The sequence below is a fragment of the Cervus canadensis genome, chromosome 29 (assembly GCF_019320065.1).
Source record: "Cervus canadensis isolate Bull #8, Minnesota chromosome 29, ASM1932006v1, whole genome shotgun sequence".
NCBI classification, from domain to species: Eukaryota; Metazoa; Chordata; class Mammalia; order Artiodactyla; family Cervidae; genus Cervus; species Cervus canadensis.
The window spans coordinates 41,509,916-41,530,184 of record NC_057414.1 but is presented as its reverse complement, the minus strand read 5'-3'; the positions used below and the strand labels follow the sequence as shown (position 1 = coordinate 41,530,184).

The 20,269-nt window shown below is 46.8% G+C and overlaps 2 protein-coding genes across 2 annotated transcripts; one reads left to right on the top strand and one right to left on the bottom strand.

The window, feature by feature from the left end:
• Positions 1-4,683: 4,683 nt before the first annotated feature.
• Positions 4,684-6,657, bottom strand: BANF1 (BAF nuclear assembly factor 1). Its single transcript, XM_043451779.1, has 3 exons — positions 6,527-6,657; positions 5,687-5,825; positions 4,684-5,211 (listed from the first exon to the last, which is right to left on the bottom strand). Exons 2-3 carry the CDS (start codon positions 5,807-5,809, stop codon positions 5,065-5,067), a joined length of 270 nt encoding a protein of 89 aa, XP_043307714.1. The 5' UTR covers positions 5,810-5,825; positions 6,527-6,657; the 3' UTR covers positions 4,684-5,064.
• A 102-nt stretch (positions 6,658-6,759) lies between these two features.
• Positions 6,760-10,068, top strand: EIF1AD (eukaryotic translation initiation factor 1A domain containing). The gene is made up of 6 exons (XM_043451778.1): positions 6,760-7,210; positions 8,289-8,512; positions 8,660-8,768; positions 8,870-8,978; positions 9,148-9,195; positions 9,751-10,068. The coding sequence occupies exons 2-6, from the start codon at positions 8,426-8,428 to the stop codon at positions 9,893-9,895; spliced, it is 498 nt and encodes a 165-aa protein (XP_043307713.1). The 5' UTR covers positions 6,760-7,210; positions 8,289-8,425; the 3' UTR covers positions 9,896-10,068.
• Positions 10,069-20,269: the final 10,201 nt, after the last annotated feature.

Sequence of the window (20,269 nt, the reverse complement as noted above, 5' to 3'; positions counted from 1 at the left end):
GCCAATGCAGGAGACGTAAGAGATAAAAGTTCAATCCCTGGGTCGGGAAGATCCCCTGGAATATGAAATGGCAACCCGTTCCAGTATTCTTGCCAGGAAAATCCCATGGACAGAGGAGGCTGGCAGGCTACAGTCCATGGGGTCACATAGATTTGGACACGACTGAGCACACACACACAGGAGCCACAGTCTAACTCAAATCTGTGATCTCAATCCAGAGGGAGCCCAAAGGATGAGAACTGGCCAGGAGTTTGAATAGTCCCAGCTCTGCCATTTACTGCCTAGGGGGCTTCCAGCAAGCCCTGTGACCTCTGGGAGCAGCCTCAGTCCTCACCTGAAGAAAGGTGACAATTCTTGTCTTCTAAGGTCTTGCTAATTATAATGGCCTGAAACTGGGTCACCCATAGGTAAAGTGGGCATATGTTGGAGGTACCAGCAAAACAGGGCTACGATTTTTAACTTTTTGGCCACACCCTGCATGTAGGATCTTATTTCCCAGACCAGGGATAGAATGCACATCCCCCTTTGGAAGGGAGTCTTAACCACTGGACCAGTGGGCAAGTCCCAGGGCTATGATTTCTGGGGGGAATAATCTGACAAAATATAAAAAGCAGCACTGAAGTAGTCAACACAGGAAAAGTTTGACATTTGTTAGAATTTTCTACAATTAATATTTTAAGAATTCAGGGTGCGTGCTTAGTGGCTTCAGACTTTTTGAGACCCTATAGACTGTAGCCCACCGGGCTCCTCTGTCCATGGGATTCTCCAGGCAAGAATTCTGGAATGGGTTGCTATGCCCCTCTCCAGAGGATCTTCCCAACCCAGGGATCAAACCAGCATCTCCTTGTCTCCTTTATTGCAGGCAGATTCTTTACTGCTGAGCCACTAGGGAAGCCAAGTGCAGGGCAATTTGTACTTTTAATTAACTTGTTGCAGTGGGGGTGTGTGTGGTGTTTTTTGCTCTGGGGACACTAATCTTTAGTGCTTTGGGGCCTCTGAGGATCTTACCTGGGGATGGGGAGAGGTTGTGGTTTTCAATAAGCAATGAAGTATTGGTGCTTAGTAAGTGGTAGCTATTACTGTGGTGAATATTATGAATAAGCATCCAAGATTCCCCAATCCCAACCCCAATTCTCAGACCCTCAGAATCCCACGGTCAGGAAAGGCAGGGATTTCTCCCAGGGAGACCGGGACCAGCATGTAGTCACTGCCCAGTCCAGATGCTGCCCCACACCCTCAGCACAGCTGTGAAAAACAATCTTGGGATGCCAAGGAATAGTCACAAGTTTGTTGTGGGCTCAGGTGTCTGCCTTAAAGGGACAGACCAGTTATGGAGTCCAAGCTCCCTCTGCTCGACAGGCCAGTGAATCCCAGAGACAAGGTGCTGAGGCAAGGAACACAACTATATTTGGAAAGCTGGCTGACTGAAGATGGCAGACTAATGTCTCAAAATGACCATCCTGTTGGGGTCTGGATGCCAGGCTCTTTTATAGAACCTGAGGGAGAAGCAATGAGGAGCTAAAGTCAAAAGGCACAACAGAGAGGGAGGCAGTGAGGAAGTAAAGTAAAAAGGGCCTTCAGTCTTCCAAAACATCTCCGGGGAGGGCCAGCATTTGGGAAGGGTGTGTTAATCCCTTTTTTGTAGTCATTCACCGGGGGACAGAGTCAGATTCTCTCTCTCTGAGGTGAACAAAGGCACTTTAGTTTCACAGTCAGGCAGAGGGCCAGGGTCCTTTGAGGCAGGCCATTATGTCCTGGCTTCCCAGGTGGATCTGACAGTAAAGAATTCACCTACAATGCAGAAGATTGGGGTTCAATTCCTGGATCAGGAAGATCCCCCGGAGAAGGGAATGGCTATCCACTCCGGTATTCTTGCCTGGAGAATTCCATAGGCAGGAGGTTGGTGGGCTACAGTTCAGGGGGTCGCAAAAAGTCAGACGTGACTCAGTGACTAACACAACACATAAGAAGAGCAGGAAGAGAGTCAAAGAAACAGTTCCAGTGTGGAGTGAGAACTGGTTCTTCTCTGCAACAGACCCGTTTGTGCAAGAGCTGGGGAGAGCTTGGCTTGATTAGGAGACCAAGGCCAGGCAGGAGCCCGATCAAGAGAACTTGGCAGTGGGGGAGCAGGAGGCCCAGGCTGCAGCACATGCTGGGAGGGGTGCAGAAGCAGCCCCAAGTGGCCAGGAACCTCCTCGGGTTCTTCTAGGTCTGCTCTTCTGTCACGTGGAACTCAGCTACAGCCACACTTAATCTGCACCAGCTCCCTGGGAAACTAGCCAAGGCCCAGTCTCTCGACTCACCAAGGGCCAGTGCCCCCAGCTCACTTGCCCCCACCCTGTCATTCCTTTGTGCTGACACCAACAAATCTTTTGCACAGCAACCTAACAATTTCCAAAGACTTTCACCCACTGGTCTATTCTCACAAACACCCTGAGTTAGTAAGCACCATCATTTTGCAGGTGAAGAAAATTAATCAGAGGTCAGGACAGCTGGAAGACCCTGGACCCAACCAGAGTAACATTAGAAACATGGTATGGGCTGAAATTCCAGGGACAGTCCCCATTATTACCTTTCTGGGCTACAGACTGGCACCCTCCAAGGAAGCAGCCTGTAACATGAGCTGGGCCCAGCTCTGGCCACCTGGTGACCTTCCAGGGGGCCTCTCACACTTCCAAGACCCAGGCTTACACTAAACCTTCATCCCTACTAATAACCATCATAATTTCTGACTAATTACCTAATTGCTCTATCCTTGGGTCTTTATTTTTGTTCTCCCTTTTATCTTCTACTGTTCTGAGATGTAGCTAACATATAGAAAAGTACAGTGTCTTGGATCACCACCATAAAGGTCAAGAAGTGGAAACTGCCACTCTCAGTCCTCTATGCTCCCATGCATCACACCTGTCTCCTTCCCCCAAAGGCAATCACTCTCCACTTCTCTTTCTTTACCAATGACCTTTGCAATAAGCTACCCTGGTGGCTCAGACAGTAAAGAGTCTGCCTGCAGTGCGGGAGCCGGGTTTAATCCCTGGGTCGGGAAGATCCCCTGGAAAATGAAATGGCAACCCACTCCAGTATCCTTGCCTGTAAAGTCCCATGGACAGAGCAGTCTGGCAGGCTACAGCCCATTGGGGTCACAAAGAATTGGACACAACTCAGTGACTTCATTTTCTTTTGCAATAAGCATTTTTTCCCCGTCTAGTTTCACTGCCTCTGCAAAGATCCTCATACATGGATCCAGCGGGGAGCCCTTGTGAATGAACAAAGCTGCTGTGAACATCTGCTCAGGTGCTGACGCAGGTGTGCCTTGTGTCCTGTCCCGTCCCTGGAGAGGAACTGCTGGCTCACAGGGTGGGTCTTCAGTTTTACTGGCAAACATCCAACTGTTTTCCCCAATTGTTCACACCAATTTACACTCCCACTAGTTGGATATCTGTTCCTGTTGCTCCATTTCCTCATCAGAACTTAGTATTGTCTGATTTAAAATTTGCCAATCCTGTGAGTGTATAATGGCATCTTACTTGTGTTTCTGATGACTTAATGTGACTGAACACCTTCTGACATGCTTATTCACCACTTAGGTATTCTTCTGTGGCTGCCCTCCAGGTCTTTCACCCATTTTTCTATTGTATCGTCTGCTTTCTCTTGACTGCAGCTCTGGAGTCCTTTGTCATCTATGTGGGTCACAAAGATCCCTTCTCACCCTGGGTTAGGCTCCTCACTCACTCTGATTATCTTGAACAAAATTTCTATGATGGAGTTGAATTTATCGCCTTTTTAATCTTTCCCTATTCTGAGATCATGAAAATCTCCTCAATGTTTCTATTTATGATGTCATTTCTCCCCTTACCAGACTATAAGTAAGCCCTGAGGATGAGGAAAATTCTATAAACAAGTAGCTCCTGAACAACACCAGCACTACATCTGATCCTTACAACAATTTCATTTTCCAGGTGGGGAAACTGAGTCTCAGAGAGACCAAGCACCATGAGCAAAGAACACCCATGGTTCTCAGGTCCGTGGGTTTCCATGTGATGTTTTGAGGACCAGTCTGGCTACTTCCCAGTAAAGTCCATAGACATGTTAGCCTGAGCCTCTAGTTTCATCTGTGGAAAACTATTACTTATTATGAAAGGAAAAAAAATGTTTGCACAGACCTTAGCTCTGAACCTGGTTCGTACTAAGTCCAATGAACAGAAAATGAAAATACACCAAATACAAGTCTAACTCACTCAAGCCTGCCCACCCAGTTGTCTTGCCCACACACCTTCTGCCTCCCTGAGAGAACAGGGCGGACTGCATGAGCCCTGCCCACTCATCACAGAGGCCAGGAGAGCACATGACCAATGGCAGGTAGACCTTAGCCCACATCCCATCCACCCTTTTCCTGCTCTGGCTCCCTCGGACTTTCCACCAGGTGCTGACTAACCCAGCTGTTGACCACACGGACATCTGGAACCCCAGGAAGGAACCAACCCACTCTCTTTCCCACATTAGTGAGGGATTGAGACACTCTGAAGCACCTGCCCAAGGCCCGTATCGCCAAGACGGCCGCCCTCGGGAGTGTGAAGGAAGCTGCCAGTTTCAGTCTGCACTGATAAGCAGTGTGGCAAACCTGGTCAGCCCCTGAGGAACAGGCAACTCCCAGCCCGCATGCTTCCCACATACAAAGCCCAGTCATGAAGGCCACTGGCTTTATTGATTTAAAAAACTTTACAAGGACAGTGACTGTTCTGCCAAAAAGACTGCCAAATGGCATAAAAGAGACCACAGGTGGGGGTGGGGGTGAGGGACAGGGCCAGGAATCCACTCAGAAAAGCTGTTAATTATTGTCATGAAACTGGCAGGGAAAGGAGAAGGAAGATGCATGCAAGGGTGACAATTCCAAAAAAGTTGAAATGGTGAGGGGAGAGAACTCCCCAAAGGCCCTGGAGTACATGGGAGGTGTGCACGACAACAGCAATCTCTTCCTTTGTAGAGGACGGAGGAGGAGTCCTCACTAGGCTGCAAACTCTGGAGACTCAACGCTGGGGCTTGGGATCGGGGGCTCCCCAGAGAGCATCACAAGAAGGCGTCACACCACTCCCGGAGGCAGCCAAAGCAGTCCCGGGACTGCTTGGCATTGGCGCCGCACGTGTCCTTCAGCCATTCCCGGAAGAGGTCTTCATCTTTCTTTAGGACCAGAAACTGGCCGAGGACCACATAGGCCTGCAAAACGGGCAAAGCAAAAGATGGGCTGCTGAGTGCTCTGTAGGACTACGGACAAGATGACCACTTCCTGGGACTTCCCTGCTGGCCCAGTGGTGAAGAATCTGCCGTGCAATTCAGGGGACATGGGTTCAATCCCTGGCCCGGAATCTAACATCCTACTTGCTGTGGGGCAACTAAGCCCCGTGGGTTCTGGAGCCTGTGAGTCACAATGAAAGATCCTGCATGCTGCAACTAAGACCCCAGGGCAAACAGAAATAAAACATCACGGGGGAAAAAAGGGCCACTTTCCTGTGGCTCCCCACACAGGAGCCCAAGAGGCAGGGTGGGTTCTTCCCGGCTGACTCTGAAGACCACACACGAGCGTCCACCAACCCGCACCCCCAGATATACACACCCTCCTCACTCCCCAGCTGCCAGGAAATACTGTAGTCGTGCCCCGCCCCCCGGCCAACTACAGGCGGCCACTCCGCACCTTATCAAAGCCCCTTTCCTCCAGTTTCTTGCCCAGGACTTCGCCAATCCCGGCCAGGCTTCCCACCGGCTTCTCCCCCATGGGCTCTGCCACGAAGTCTCGGTGCTTTTGGGAGGTTGTCATCTCGATCAAGCTTAATCTGGGAATCCCAAGAAAAGGGAAATTAGGCCTGAAAACCCGGGAACGCCCGCAAACCCAATGGCAATCTCACAGGAAGAGAATGCCAGAGCAGCTGTTATGGGAGCTTTCTCGATTCCCCCCACTTCACAGATGAGAAAACTGAGGTCTAAGCAAGAGTCTTTTCCTCCCTGTTTAAGAGCGAAGTCTCTCCCAGTCCCTGCGGGAGCTGGGTTTTGGTACCGCCCCCGAGGAGAAACTATCTTGCCCTAACAGGCGGCGCATGCAGAACAAAGGTATGATTTCCACAGTCGGTCAGCACCCAGGGCCCGCCCTGAAGCTGTCACTCCTCTGTGACCTTGGCTGGGCAAAAACAGCACTGACTTGGGTCTGGAATGGCCACTTGGCCCGAAAAGCAAATGAAGGGCTCTCTGACCCAGCCGCCGCACAGGCTGCGCCCAGAGCGAAGGCGCAGCCCGAGCACGCACACCCGCTCAGCCAGCCGCGCCAGCTCCACACCTGGACTCCCGCCGCGCCCTACGCCGTGGACCCCGCCCCCAAGGCGCCGCGCCCCGCCCCCTCCCAGCGCCTCGCTGAGCCCTCTCGGAGAGCGCATCGTCTGGCCCTTCTCAGCGCTTGCGGCCCCTCTCCTCCCTGCCTCCCCCTCCTCCCCGCGCCCGTTCTGGCCTCCAGCCCGAGCCCTGCTCCGCGGCTCGCGCTCACCCGCAGCTCCCGTTTCTGTAACGGCTTCTCCCGCCAGCCGGCTGCTCCCGCCGCTACCTCAGCCCACTAGAACTTTCTTCCACTTCCGCTTCCGGGTCGCCTCAAGGGCCGCCTAAAAAAAAAAAAACCAACCTACATTGGGCACTTCTAGCCGCTTAGAGTCATAGAGTTGAGACACCACCCGGACCTCGAGAGCGCCCTTAGTAGGTGTTTATTTCCGGTTGCTTCGCAGGAAGCCAGACTGCCTTTTGTAGCCTTGCTTCTTGGGAAGCATTTCCGGCCTCAGGGAACAGAAACCTGTGAGAAGAAAACTTTATTTATCTGCTGAACGGCATGCGGAACTTAACCACTTAACCTTGGCCGACCTGGTGGTGGGAAGAATTAGAGAAACGGACAAGGAGAGAGGCGTGACCAGGAGACTTCCGGGAGAGCGCCTGAAGTACGGTGTCCGACTCAGGCCTACACGCGTTGTCCTCCTCACTGCGGGACTTGGTAGAGTCGGACGGGAACCGGATGCGCCCGAGACCTGAGTCCAAGCCGACTCCACCGTCGTGACCACTGGCGAGTCCTTTTTCTCTGCTTTCATTGCCTCAGCTCAAGTGAGTCGTGGACGAGCCGATCTCAGCGTCCTGCTTGGAGAACCGGGTCGTTCTGGCAGCTCTCGTGGGATCCGAAGGCTTGAGAGTAAGTTTAGATCTTTCCCTCTGAGCATTTTTCCTCCGGGATAGGGAAGGAGGAGGGCAGGGAATGGCAACTAGAGATGACACTTCGGAGTTTCCTTTGGAAACCATCATGACTTCGAGCAAACTCGGGGAGATCGTTAAGGACAGGGAAGCCTGGCGTGCTGCAGTCCATGGGGTCGCAAGAGTCGGACATGACTTAACGAGTGAACAACAGTCTTCTGAGTACGCATCAGTCGTTGTCTTGCAGTACCAGGGTCAGAAACAGTAGATGCCAAAGATCAAATCGGTCTCAGTTCAATTCAGTCGCTCAATCGTGTCTGACTCCTTGCGACCCCATGGACTGCAGAACACCAGGCTTCCCTGTCCATCACCAACTCCCGGAGCTTGCTCAGATTCATGTTAATTGAGTTGGTGATGCCATCCAACCATTTCATCCTCTGTCGTCCCCTTCTCCTCCTGACTTCAGTCTTTCCCAGCATCAGGGTCTTTTCCAGTGAGCCAATTCTTTGCATCAGGTGGCCAAAGTATTGGAGTTTCAGCTTCAGCATCAGTCTTTCCAATGAATATTCAGAACTGATTTCATTTAGGATTGACTGGTTGGATCTCCTTGAAGACCAAGGGACTCTCAAGAGTCTTCTCCAACACCACAGTTCAAAAGCATCCATTTAGTCTACCTTGCCCTTAAATTAGCTCATTCCTGACCTGGCTTGTCTTAGCTGGTCTGTGTCTGTAGGCTATTGAGAGACTGAACGTCTGTGTGGTTGTGTCACACCTGAGATGTACAAGCAGGTGAAGGAAGAAGTGACTTACCTTGCTTCTTCCCCAAGTGGTTCCCAGAAGGGCTTATTTTTCTAAAACATATATTTAGTTTTTATGGTTATGCCAGTACTTAAGGGATAAACACAAGTTACTTTTATGTGTCTTATGCTGTGTTTCCTGCTTTGCTTATGATTATTTTGTTCTAATACTAATGCTCTGAGTTAGTTCTCTGAAGTCTAGAGAAATTGAAAAGCCAGGAAATAACCAAGGTGGGATTTGAGTCCAGTTAATTGGATTTCAGAGCCCATGTTCTTCCCCAGGACATTGTGTCACTCCTCGGTAAAAGGCCCATCCTCATCTTCAAAAGAGTCCTGGCCTCTCAGCCTACCATCTGAAACACTCAGGAGGAAGAGTTGAGAGTCTCTGCATCCCTCACCTCCCTGGGACGGGACCCACCATGTCTCAGGCCACCAAGAGGAAACATGTGGTGAAGGAGGTGCTGGGGGAGCACATGGTGCCCTCTGACCAGCAGCAGATCGTGAGGGTGAGTGGCGTCAGGGACCGTCTGCTCTGCCTCCCCCAGCCCTCCATCCCTCTTAGGCCCCTGGGGTTGGGGCAGGGTGCTGTACAGCTCAGCAGGTGTTGGAACTGGCTGATGTAGCTGACTGGTTCTTGGTCTCTCCTGGACCAGGTCCTCAGGACCCCAGGGAACAATCTACATGAGGTGGAGACAGCCCAGGGGCAGCGCTTCCTGGTGAGCATGCCCTCCAAGTACCGCAAGAACATCTGGATCAAGAGAGGTGAGAGGGGCAGCCTTTTGGGAGACTGAACCGTTTCCTGTGGCCTCGGCTTCCCCCACCACAAGCAGGACCCACTGTGCTTTTCTCTCCTCCCCTTGCAGGGGACTTTCTCATCGTTGACCCTATTGAAGAAGGAGAGAAGGTGAAGGCTGAGATCTCCTTTGTGCTCTGCAAAGACCACGTGCGCTCTCTGCAGAAGGATGGGCACTGGTAGGGTGGTCCTCATGGTCATTGGCGGCCCCACTTCTCTGGGGCTTTCGTTCATACCTGTGGGCTTAGGGGAGGGAAGGTTGTGGCATTTCAGGCAGGAACAGCTACAACAGCTCTTGCTGAGAGGGTTTCTCTGTCCTTTCTGACCTTGGCTTTTCTCTTGGCATAGGCCCGAGGCCTTCTCCGAAGTGGCTGAGAAACACAACAATAGGAACAGGTGAGACACAAGTCTTGGGATGAGGAAGACAGAAAATGGGGATTCAGACCTTGGTACCTTGAGGGGAAATACACTTTTCCTTTCTTTGTATATCAGGTCCCTGGTGAGAGTGCCTGAACATGTGGTCATGAGTATGGCTTGAAAGTCAGATCTCCTGGGTTAAAGTCTGGGCTTTGCAAGTTACAACTTTAAGCAGGTTAAGCTCTTGGGCTCGGATTTCATCACCTCTAAAATGGGAGGTCTGTAGGGATTAAAGAGACTGATGCTTGTAAAATTACTTAGTATAGTACCTGGTAAGCAGTGTGAGTTCATTGAGTGTTAGTTGGTCATAGTAGAATTGTTACTATTAAAATGAGCAGTTCTAATGAATTTCTGAGATGGGTGTGGGGAGGTAGTGTTTTGCCAGCGTTCCTTGGCCCAGTTTTCCTGCAGTTCTTTCCCTGTCTGGCTCACCGAGCCCTGACTGCTTGGCCATATGGTCCTCTTTGTGAGGCTCCTTGTTTGCAGGTCTTCTCAGAAGGCACTGGGCTAACTCTCTCCATTTCCCCCGTGCAGACAGACTCAGCCAGAACTCCCAGCTGAGCCACAGTCGTCAGGAGAAGAGTCCAGCTCTGAAGACGATTCTGACCTTTTTGTTAACACCAACCGCAGACAGTATCATGAGAGCGAGGAGGAGAGTGAAGAGGAGGAGGCGACCTGAGACCCCGGGACCCACTTCTCCTCTTGCTCAGAGACTAGTCCTGGGGTCCCCTGAGCATGGACATTCCCAGGGGGCTCTGCGGATATTTCCCCCTGGATGGGGACGAGGCAGGGCCCCTCTCTGAACTGACCTTCTGACATAGGAGAATTAAACCCCTGGTGGGTGCTGACTCATGCTGGTGTTGGAGTGGCTCTTTGGAGGAAGGAGGGACGTGGATAAGATGACACACTGCTCCTCGGTGGTGGCCTCGTGGGCAGGTGGGCTGAATGGGCAGGAAATGGGGAATTTCTGGAATCTTTCCTAGTTTCTTCCTGTCTCGTCCAGGACTTAAGTCAATGCCAGGCCCTGTGTGCTTCCTTGCATGTAGTTAATGCATGGGGGCATTCCCACTTCATTGCCTCCTTGCAGTTAATGATGACTCAGGCATGTAGGATCACAGTGGGACTTAGTGCCTGCCTGCCTCTGTGAGACACTCAGGGTGAATCTCGTGGTGCTTCATGAGCCACCGTCCCCGCCTCTTTCATCACCTGTGACCACAGGAGTACCCACCACGATGCTGCGTGTACGTCCCCTGGTTGGTGTCCTCTTTGTGGCTGCTCAGACTGTCACTCTTAAGCCTTCTGGCCACCCACATCATTTCACTTCTCCTTTGAAGATTTTCACTTCTGACTGTACATTCTCCCTCTTCATTCTGGCATTGACCTTGTAGTCAGTGCTCAGATGTTGAAGTTTACCTTCTGGCTCAGAGTCTTCCTCCCCTGCTTCTGTCATTGTTCTCTGCATCCGTCATTGTTGTCTGCATCCATGGATGGGCCCGTTCAATGCTGTGGCCCCTTAAGTCTTTGATGCCCCCATCACTGAGGCCCTTCTATTCCAGGCCTGTTGCCTGTATCCCTAGTCACTCTCTGCCCCTAACGTCACTAGAGACTACAGCACCATTTGAATTCAGATACCTGTATAATCACCACCTCCAGGCTTACTCACTCAACTACCCCCCCTCCTCCCACAGAAATGCTTCCCCCCACCCCTGGAAGAAATCCTTTATCTTCATCCTCCAGCCGTGCCGCATTCTCACCATCATGCTCCTATCTTCATTTCCTTCTTCATGCAGCATCAGTTCCACAGTCTACACCCTATACTTCCTTTCTGCCTCCATCATGTTCATCTAGACAGATCTGACCATGGTCAACCCAGTCATGTACTTCTGTGCCTGTGTGCAAGGAACTATTAGAGAAAGCAGCCATCATGGCTCACTAGTTTTACCTGAAAATGATAATTACAAGTCTCAGATGGCCACTCAGCCCTGCCTAGGAGATCTACCCTAGGATGCTGTATTTGAAAACTTTTAAACTAACTCCCCTTCTGCTAATTACACACAGCAGCTCATTATTCATAAAGAAATAGTAGCCATCGGAGGGAACTCTCACCTGTTACCTGCCCTACGATGGTGCTCACTGATCCTCCTGTCGTGTTACTGCCCACTAACCCAGTGGGACTTAAGCCTTTCCTCTTGTGCTTTGGAGCCTGTCTCTGCTATAGGACTTTGTGTCAGTTTTGGTTTTATCATCCTCTCTACTGGATGTGTTAGCATCAAAAGTATGATAGAGTCTCCCATCTGAAAAACAATCAGAAAAACCTGTTAGTGATCCCACACCCTCTCCAGCTACCGTTTCATTTACTTGCTCCTCATTCACTCTTTTGTATTTGCTCAGTATAGTGTTACATGTATACACATACCTGTATGTATGTACATGTGTATATACGCATGTATAGAAATGTATGTACATTTATATGCAAAAAATTTACCAGGTGAGTTAAAGATGTATATGTGTGGGTATATTTTTAACTCATCTGAAGTTTATTTTTTATGGGAGATGACTAATTTTTTTCCCCTTAAGGGATAGCCACTTGTCCCTGTACCATTAATCTAGTGGCTCATTCTTTCCTCACTGATTTAAAGTACCTTTTTAAAATAAATGAAATTTCCACGTTTTTATGAATCTCTCTGAAATCTGGCTTGTTGATCTTTGTGCACATGCCATATGTTATGGCGTGGTTGTTATTTCTTTCTCCTTCACTGTTGCTCCACTGTTCCTTGAAATTTTCATATTTTCTTTTATGTAAGAACTTTAGAATGAACTTGGCAATTTTCATTTAAAAGGTCTATTAAGATTTCCATTGGCATGGGTTTTGTTTTTCTTGACGTGTAATTGATTTACAATGTTGTGCCAATCTCTGCCGTACAGCAGAGTGACTCAGCTTTACATATATAGTCGTTCTTTTTAAAATATTCTTTTCCATTATGGTTTATCCCAGAATATTGGATATAGTTCCCTGTGCTACCATTGGCATGGTTTTAAATCTCATAGTTTGATTTGGAGAAGAGTCATACTCAACAGTTTCTGATCTTCTATCCAGAAATGAATTATGTGTATTCTTTTCTAAGATGTAGTTTTCATGTGGGTCTTTGATGTTTCTAGTTCAGTGTAGCCTTAAGAATTCTAATTTAGCTATTTGTTGTTATGAATGGGCTCTTTTGAAATTACATTTCCGACCATCAGTGGCATGTTGGAAAGCTGTCCATGTCTGTGCACCTGCCTATTTGATCTAATTGAATTCTCATTACTTCTAATAGTTCTTCAGTTAATTCTGTTGGCTTCATGGGTAGAAAGTCAAATCATATCCTGCTAGAATCAGTTTTACCCTATTCTTTACACTCTTTTCTTTATGAATTACAGAGGGCAGAACCTCCAGTATAATGTCAAATGGCACCCTTGTTTCTTTTAGTGAGAATGGTTCTCAGGTTTCACCATGAAATATTATTCTTGCTTTAGGGTTCTGGTAGGTAAACTTCATTAGGCTGAAAAGGTTTCTTTCTGTACCCAACATAATGTTTTTTCCCTTTATTCCACATTGACAAATTTTTGGTATCCATTGAAATAGTCAAAAAAGATTTGTTTTTAATGATTGCACTGATTTACATTGGTGTTGAACCATCCTTGAATTCTGATGTAACTCTGCTTAGTTTGTGTTGGTTTTTGTTCTGCCCATGCCTTACGGCATCTTAATTCCTTAACCAGGGATTGAACTGAAGCCTTTGGCAAAGAACGCAGAGTCCTAACTGCTGAATCACCGGGAATTTCCTGCTTAGTTGTTTTTGTTTTTTTTTTAATAGTCTTTATTGAATCTGTTTCAGTATTGTTTTGTTTTATGCTTTGGTGTTTGGGCCATGAGGCATGTGGAATCTTACCTCCCCAACCAGGTCTTGGTCCCACACCCCCTGCATTGGAAGGCGAAGTCTTAACCACTGGAGTGCCAGGGAAGTCCCCTGTGGAACTCAAGTTTTCTATCCTTGAGTCAACTTTGGTAATTTATATATTTTTAGAATCGTATATTTTATGTATATTTAAGTTTTGAGGGGGCAAAAGGTCATATATAGTATTTGTATCATTTGGGACTGTCTTACTTAAAAGTGACAAAGGCTAATTCAAACCAACAGAAACAAACAAGGGCCCATTGGTCTGTGGTCTCCAGAGCAGAGCTGACCTTGGCCAGCATGGTTTTGTCAGGGTTCTCATTCATCTTCTTGGATTGTCTTTGCTTCTCTTGATTGCCCAACTCCTTTCTCTCTACAGGTGTATTTTTTAGGAAGCTCCAGTTTGCACTCAGTCCTTACAGAGCATTACTTCTTCAGGCTCCGTGAATTTCAGGGAAGACTCACTGGCCTTCCTCAGGTTACTTACCTCTCCTGAGCAAACCACTGTGGCCAAGGCTGAGTAAGGGGAATAAGAGGAGGCAAGATGAGCCACCCTGATCCATATGACATGTGTTTCCCATAGCACAGAGAAGTTCTTTTACCCAAAAGGCGCAAGGGGTGAGAGCAGATAAAACAGCAAACATTTGTTTTTTGTTTTGGGTTTTTGTTTTTCTGCCACACCATGCAGCTTGTGTGATCTTACAATTCCTGACCAGGCATTGTACCTGGGGGCTTGACAGAGCACAGAGTCCTAACCAGTGACCCACCAGGGAATTCCCAGTTTCCCACTTTGCCTGGTGTATTTGTGTGATTTGAGGGGAGGGAGTGTTGTATCTATAAGCTTGGCCTTGTACTTTTCTCCATCCCTTAGTGATTCTATGACCTACTTCATAACCTCGTTATTTACTTCCTGAAACTTTTTAACCTCCACTGCTTCCTCCCTTATTAGCCATTTAGCTCCTGTGGGTCATAGCTAGGAATTCTGATAGAGGTAGAATCTGCATACCATTCCCCTTTGTCATTCTCCACAGCTGAGTTCCACCTCTATTCTTTCAGCTTCCTTGTGGAGTCTAACCACATATGAATAGAGCTCCCAAGGTCAGCTGAGTGTTCCAAGCCCTTCTTCCCCAATGCCATGGCCAGTCCAGGTGACTGACTGCCAAACAGTCCTGACCCTGCTGCAGTTAGGTTTGAGACTTGGGGCCCGTCAGACTCCACGTGTCTGTCACTTCAGGACAACCGTTATAGCCAGGTCGTTCCCACTGGAGCCTCCCGATGCAGCCCAGCTCAGTTTCCTCTCTTGTCATCCAACCAGCCGTATATCTGTGCCAAGGAGCACCCACGGCACTCTGAACTGGCCGTGTAGTTTTTCTCCTTTCATCTGCAAACATGAGATACTTTTGACAGTTTCTCACATTAAGACATCCTTGCATTCCTAGAGTAAAATAGCCATGATGCATTTTCAGAATATTGCTGGATCTGGTCTTCTGATATTTGGGAGGATTTTGGCATCCAGGTTCATAAGTGAGATGGTTGAAGCTTTGCCTTTCCAGTATTTCCCTTGTCTGGGTGGTTTTGTTTTTTCAAGGTTATGCCAACCTCATAAAATGAATTGAGAATGTTCTCTATATATGTGTTCTCTCTCATTATATAAGTGTTTGTGTAAGGTTGAAATTTTACACTTGTAAAATTTTTGGTAAAACAACTCTAAAGCCAACTGTGGCTGGCATTTTTGTAGTGGTAGATTTTTAACTTTAGATTTTTATTGAGAATAGGATTGGTCAGGTTTCTGTTCTTGAGTCAGTGATATTTATTTCTTATTTCATCTGTGGCACAAAGTTTAATTGACTTTTAAGTCTGTAATCTTAACTGTATCCAAAGTTGTATCCCCCTTTTTTATATCTAATATTATTTGTTTGTGCTTTTTACTTTTTCAATCTTGTCGATCTTGGCAGAAGTTCATTTATTACTCTCTGCTGAGCACTGACTTTTTGTTGTCATTCCTTGTTGTTAGTTTCTTTTCTATTTCATTAATTTCTGCTTTTACTGTATTTCTCCTTATACTGCCTTTGAGTTTATTCTGTGGTTCTTTTTCTAACCTGTTTGGTTTTGTCCTTAACTCATTAATTTTCAGCTTTACCTCCTCCCTTCCCCTAGACTAGTTAGGGAATTTTCACACCTGAAGAAAAAGTGAAAGAATTATGAAGTGAGTACCTTCAACAGGGCCACAAGTTTATAACATTCTGTCACAGTTGACTCTGTACATTAAAAAAAAAAAAAAGGTGTTTTTTTTTTAAATAGGTTTTACATTTAGTAGTTGTATCTCTTTAGCTTCTCTTAATTTAGAATAGACTTCTTAACATCTTTTTGGTCTGTTTTTCATAAAATGGACATTTTAACAGTTCAAGCCAGTTTTCTTACAACAATATCCTGGGCTTGGATTTGTGTGATTGTTTTGTATGCTTAGATTTGGGTTAAACAGTTTTAGCAAAAATAACCTAGAGCTTATGTGCTCTGACCGGGTGCATCACCAGGCGCGAAACTGATGTTCATCTGTCACAGATCACAAGGCAGGTGGTACAGGATGTCCAACTATTGGTGACGCTCATTTTGATCACCTGGTTAAAGGGATGGCTTCTAGGTCATTTCCCTATAAAGATTCTGTTTTCCTTTTGTAATTAGGTAATATGTGAAACAGTTTTATATTTTAGGGCTAAAGTTTCCCTTAATGCAGCTCTCTAAGTATTTGTGTCTAGGTGTTTTCTGAGTTGAATTTTTGAATTGAGATACACATAAAATTTACCATCTTAACCATTTTTAGGTGTGCAGTTCAGTAGTGTTAAGTACAGTGACATTGTTGTACAGCCAACTTCCAGAATGTTTTCATGCCCATTATCAACTCCCCATTTGCCCTTCCTCCAGTCCCTGACAACTACCATTCTACTTTCTTTCTTTTTGAGGAAGGAGGCACCCACCACGCTTCATGGCTTGCACATCTTAGTTCCCAGAACATGGATTGTACCTGAGGCCTCGGCAGTGAGAGCATGGAGTCCTCACCACTGAACCACCAGGGAATTCCCTACTTCGTGTTTTTGATGAGTTTGACTAGATATCTCAGATAAGTGGGCTCATACAATAGTTGTCTTTTTTGTAACATGATTATTTTTCTTACTTTGTATAATGTTCTCAAGGTTTATCTGAGAAATATGGCATATGCCATAATTTCCTTCCTCTTTAAGGCTGACTGCTGTTCCATTGTTTGTCCTGTGTCACATTTTTTTTATCTAAATTGATGAACTCTTGGATTCTTTCCACCTTTTACCGGTTGTGACTAATGCTCCTGTGAATATGGGTGTACAGATATCTCTGAAACCTTGCTTTCTTTTGAATATATATGGAGAAGTGGAATTGCTGGATCACGTGGCTGTTTGTAATTTTTTAAGGAGCTACCACCATACTGTTTTCTATGGTGGCTGTACCAGCTTTTGTTTCCCACCATCTGTGCACAGAGCATTCAAGTTTCTTCACTTCCTTGCCAACAGGTTATTTTTCTTTGTTTTTTTGATAGTAGCCATCCTGATAGGTGTGAAGTATTCCGTTTTTAGTGTTCCTTGGTTTCCATCATGATACCTCTTTTTTTCAGCTGTGCTGGCTCTTCACTGCAGCAGGTGGGCTTCTCCAGCTGTGGCATGCGGGCTCCCAAGCGCACAGCCTCTGTAGTTGTGATACTCAGGCTTAGTTGCCCTATGGCACGTGGGATCTTAGTTCCCTGACCAGGGATTGAACCCATGTCCCTTGCATTGATTGGAAGGCGGATTCTTAACCCCTGGACCATCAGGGAAGTCCCATCATTGGTCATTTTTAACGACAGCGCCTTGCAACTCACCACCACAAAACAAAAGCCAGGACTTGACAATAACCCAAGCTGCCATATGCCTGCACTCTCCCTTCCTACTCCCCACCCCTCCCATTTTCTGTTCTCCCACCCCAGGTAGCTGTCTTCTTGAATTACCTTTGCTCTTGTTTTCCTTCTTTGTGATTTTCTTGTGAAGCTATTTTTAACTTTAAGAGAAGGATAACACGCTGAATATCATATTTTGGGGCTCTTTCATTTACCATTACATGACTGTGTTTCTCCTTATTGCTATAGAATGCTGTGGTTCATTTGTTTTGACCGCTGATACTGCTTCCTGTGGGACTGTATCAGATGTATCCATTCACTTCTTCTGACGGCTTTTGGGTCTTCCCCACATTTTCGCTGTTGTAGACATCCTTGTGCCTGTGTCTTTGTGCTTTGTGTGTGTTTCTCATGAGACAGTTCCTGAGTGTGAGATTTCTGTGTCCCAACTCTAGTCAGTGTTGCCAGATGCTTCCCAAAGTGCTTGCACCGTTGACATTCACCAACTGTGGATCCTTAAGGTGGAGGTAATGGCCTCTTCCTATAGTCGGTCGGTTTTTTCATAAGCTGTTTTTTAAGTTTACCTTAAGTGCAACATGTTTAAAATTGCTGTGTCTGTGAACAGGACCCTTTTTTATGAAGTGACTCTTTCCATCATACAGTTCCCTTTTATCTTAGTTTATTTCATCTCACGTTAGTATAGCTATCCGAGATTTCTTCTAGTTAGTATTTTTGCCTGGTAAGTTGTCTTTTTTTTTCCCCCAGTTTTATTGAGAAATAATTGGCATGCATCACTCGGTTTAAGACATACAGCATGGTGGTTTGATTTACATATATTATGAAATGATTACCACAATAGGTTCTGCTAACATCTGTCTTCCTATATATGCAAAAAAAAAAAGGGAAAAATTTTTTTTTTCCTAGTGATAAGTACTCTCAGGATTTCCTCTGTCAACACTTTTCCTGTGTGTCTGTCCTACAGCTGTTAAGTCTAACTCGAAGTTTGTGCCTTTCAACCACCTTTCTCCAGTTTCCCCTCTTCTCACCCTCTATCTTAATCCTTTTACTTTCACTTTTTAAAAAATATGTATTTATTTATTGGGCTGCACTGGTTCTTAGTTGCAGCATGTGGGATCTGGTCCTCTGATCAGGGATTGAACCTGGGCCTCGGGCATTGTGAGTACAGCATCTTAGCCACTGGACTGCCAGGGAGGTCCCCTGCTTTCACTCTTTGCACGTCCTCATGTTTTAGATGTCTCTAAGGGCATCTGGATTCTTTCCTTGTTTCTCCTTTTTTTTTTCTTTTTTCTTTATTTTTGCTTTTAAAATTTTATTTTTGTTTGCATCTGGATTCTTAAAAATAGAGTCACTTTTTAACTGATAATGTCTATTAACTCTGCAATAATTGGTATATAGGGACCCAACTGTCTAATTTGAATGACAGTTTGGGTGGCTGTAAAATTCTAAACTCTTTTCCTTACACTTAGAAAACACGACTTCATTGTCTTTTTGCATCAGTGTTGCTGTTGAAAAACCTGATGTCAGTCTCTCTCCTTTGCATATGTGATGCACTGGCTCTCTCTGTAAGCTTTATCTCTGATATTCTTAAAGTCCTATGTGATATATATATATATATATACAGGTGTGTGTTGTTCCTTTTTTCTCTTTTTGGCACTTGGCTTTTCTGGCCCAGTGTGCTTCATGTTTGTATTATTCCAGGAAATTTGTGTCCATTATTTCTTCAAATATTTTCTCCCACCACTCTAGAATTATGTCTGTCTAGGATTGCTCTTATTCAGATGTTAGTCCCTTTACTGTCTCCCACATCTCTTAGGTTTTCTTTTACATTTTTAATTTCTTCAGTCTTTCTTCTTTGATGATTTTCTTAGTCTGGTCTTATAACTGACTGATTCCTAAGCTGTATCCCTTCCGTTGTGTATTCTGTCTGTTGTGTTCTTTGTTTCAGCTCAGGTTGCGTTCTCTAGCAGGTTAAACCACAGTGGATGGTGCTGGAACTTTCCTTTATAGAAACTCTGGGATCCAGTGTCTAACACCCTTGAGCAATAGCCGCCTGGGGAGCAAGGCAGCCTTTCCCACCAACCCCTGGGTTCTTGTTGCAGTGCTGCCCCGGGGGTGTTAGCTTCTGACCCGCCCCATGTGAGCAGACTGGGCTTCATGGCCACTGAGATCTGGCAGCACGCAGGGTGTGTTCTGGGCTGAGGGGATACATGTGGGATTTTACAGTGTGCTGAGCAGCAGGAGGAAGTCTGTGAATGCAAAAGCCTGGGGCCACTGAGTGCTAGAGGAATCCAGTCCCCAAGGCTGAGACAGTTCCTTGGGGTCTGAGGGAGATGGGGCTGAGTGTCAGGGCACCTCCCCCTCCAGCCCCCACACACTGGTCTCTTGCCCAGGAACCCAGTACAGAGGCTCTTAATGTGGGAGAGCCTTCAGTGTGCAAAGAAGCCACATTGGTACAGGGCCTCGTTGTAGTTGGAGGAAAAGGCCAACAACTTGTCCTTAGTAATTGCCCACATGTCCCCCTAGAAAATTCCTTGGGTTGAGGGACGCTGGATTTTGTCTTCATTCAAGGCCCAACCATCTCTGCTTCCCGCGTCTGAGGAACATGTAAGGCAGCTTCTCAGCAGGAACCACTGAGAGAAGAGCATCGACGCGAGGGAGGTCGGGACGCCAGCAGTGCTGGTGCTCACATGTGATTCGTGGATGACGCTCTCGGGGAATCCAGAATCCTTGTGGAATGTGTCAAGGCACACGGCGTACCCCGCCTGGTGACAGGAATAAACCGTTAGCAATGATCAAGGCTGTCTCCTGAGTGGTGGCAATTTCCTCAGCTATTGTTAGGACAGCATCCGATGATGCTTAAATATCCACTTCATTATGTAACTCTTGCTCATTCACAGTGACGAGCACCAGAAACCCTCATTATTAGCCAGTCCGGGTGGTTCAGCATGGAGAGAGGGTTATGACACCGTTTTCATTAACTTCCAGGAGAAGAGTTCTTTTCTCTTCCTTGGGGTTCAAACTGCATGAGCTGGGCCCAGTGAGAGGTGTCATCAGTTCCCGGCTCCATATTCAGTCAACGTTCACGGACGCTGCCAACAAGGGGCACTATAAGCATGTCCAGCCAGCAGGTCAGCCCTGGTCCTGGGTGCAGCAGCCCAAAGGGTCGCTCGGATGATACAATCCAGGGACACGACAGCGG

Coding starts and splice junctions, on each gene's coding strand:
- BANF1 (XM_043451779.1), bottom strand. CDS start 5,809: ATGACAACCTCCCAAAAGCACCGAGACTTCGTGGCAGAGCCCATGGGG. Junction 5,212..5,686: donor AGGAAAGGGGCTTTGATAAG/GTGCGGAGTGGC, acceptor CCCGTTTTGCAG/GCCTATGTGGTCCTCGGCCA.
- EIF1AD (XM_043451778.1), top strand. CDS start 8,426: ATGTCTCAGGCCACCAAGAGGAAACATGTGGTGAAGGAGGTGCTGGGG. Junction 8,513..8,659: donor ACCAGCAGCAGATCGTGAGG/GTGAGTGGCGTC, acceptor CTCCTGGACCAG/GTCCTCAGGACCCCAGGGAA. Junction 8,979..9,147: donor CTGCAGAAGGATGGGCACTG/GTAGGGTGGTCC, acceptor CTCTTGGCATAG/GCCCGAGGCCTTCTCCGAAG.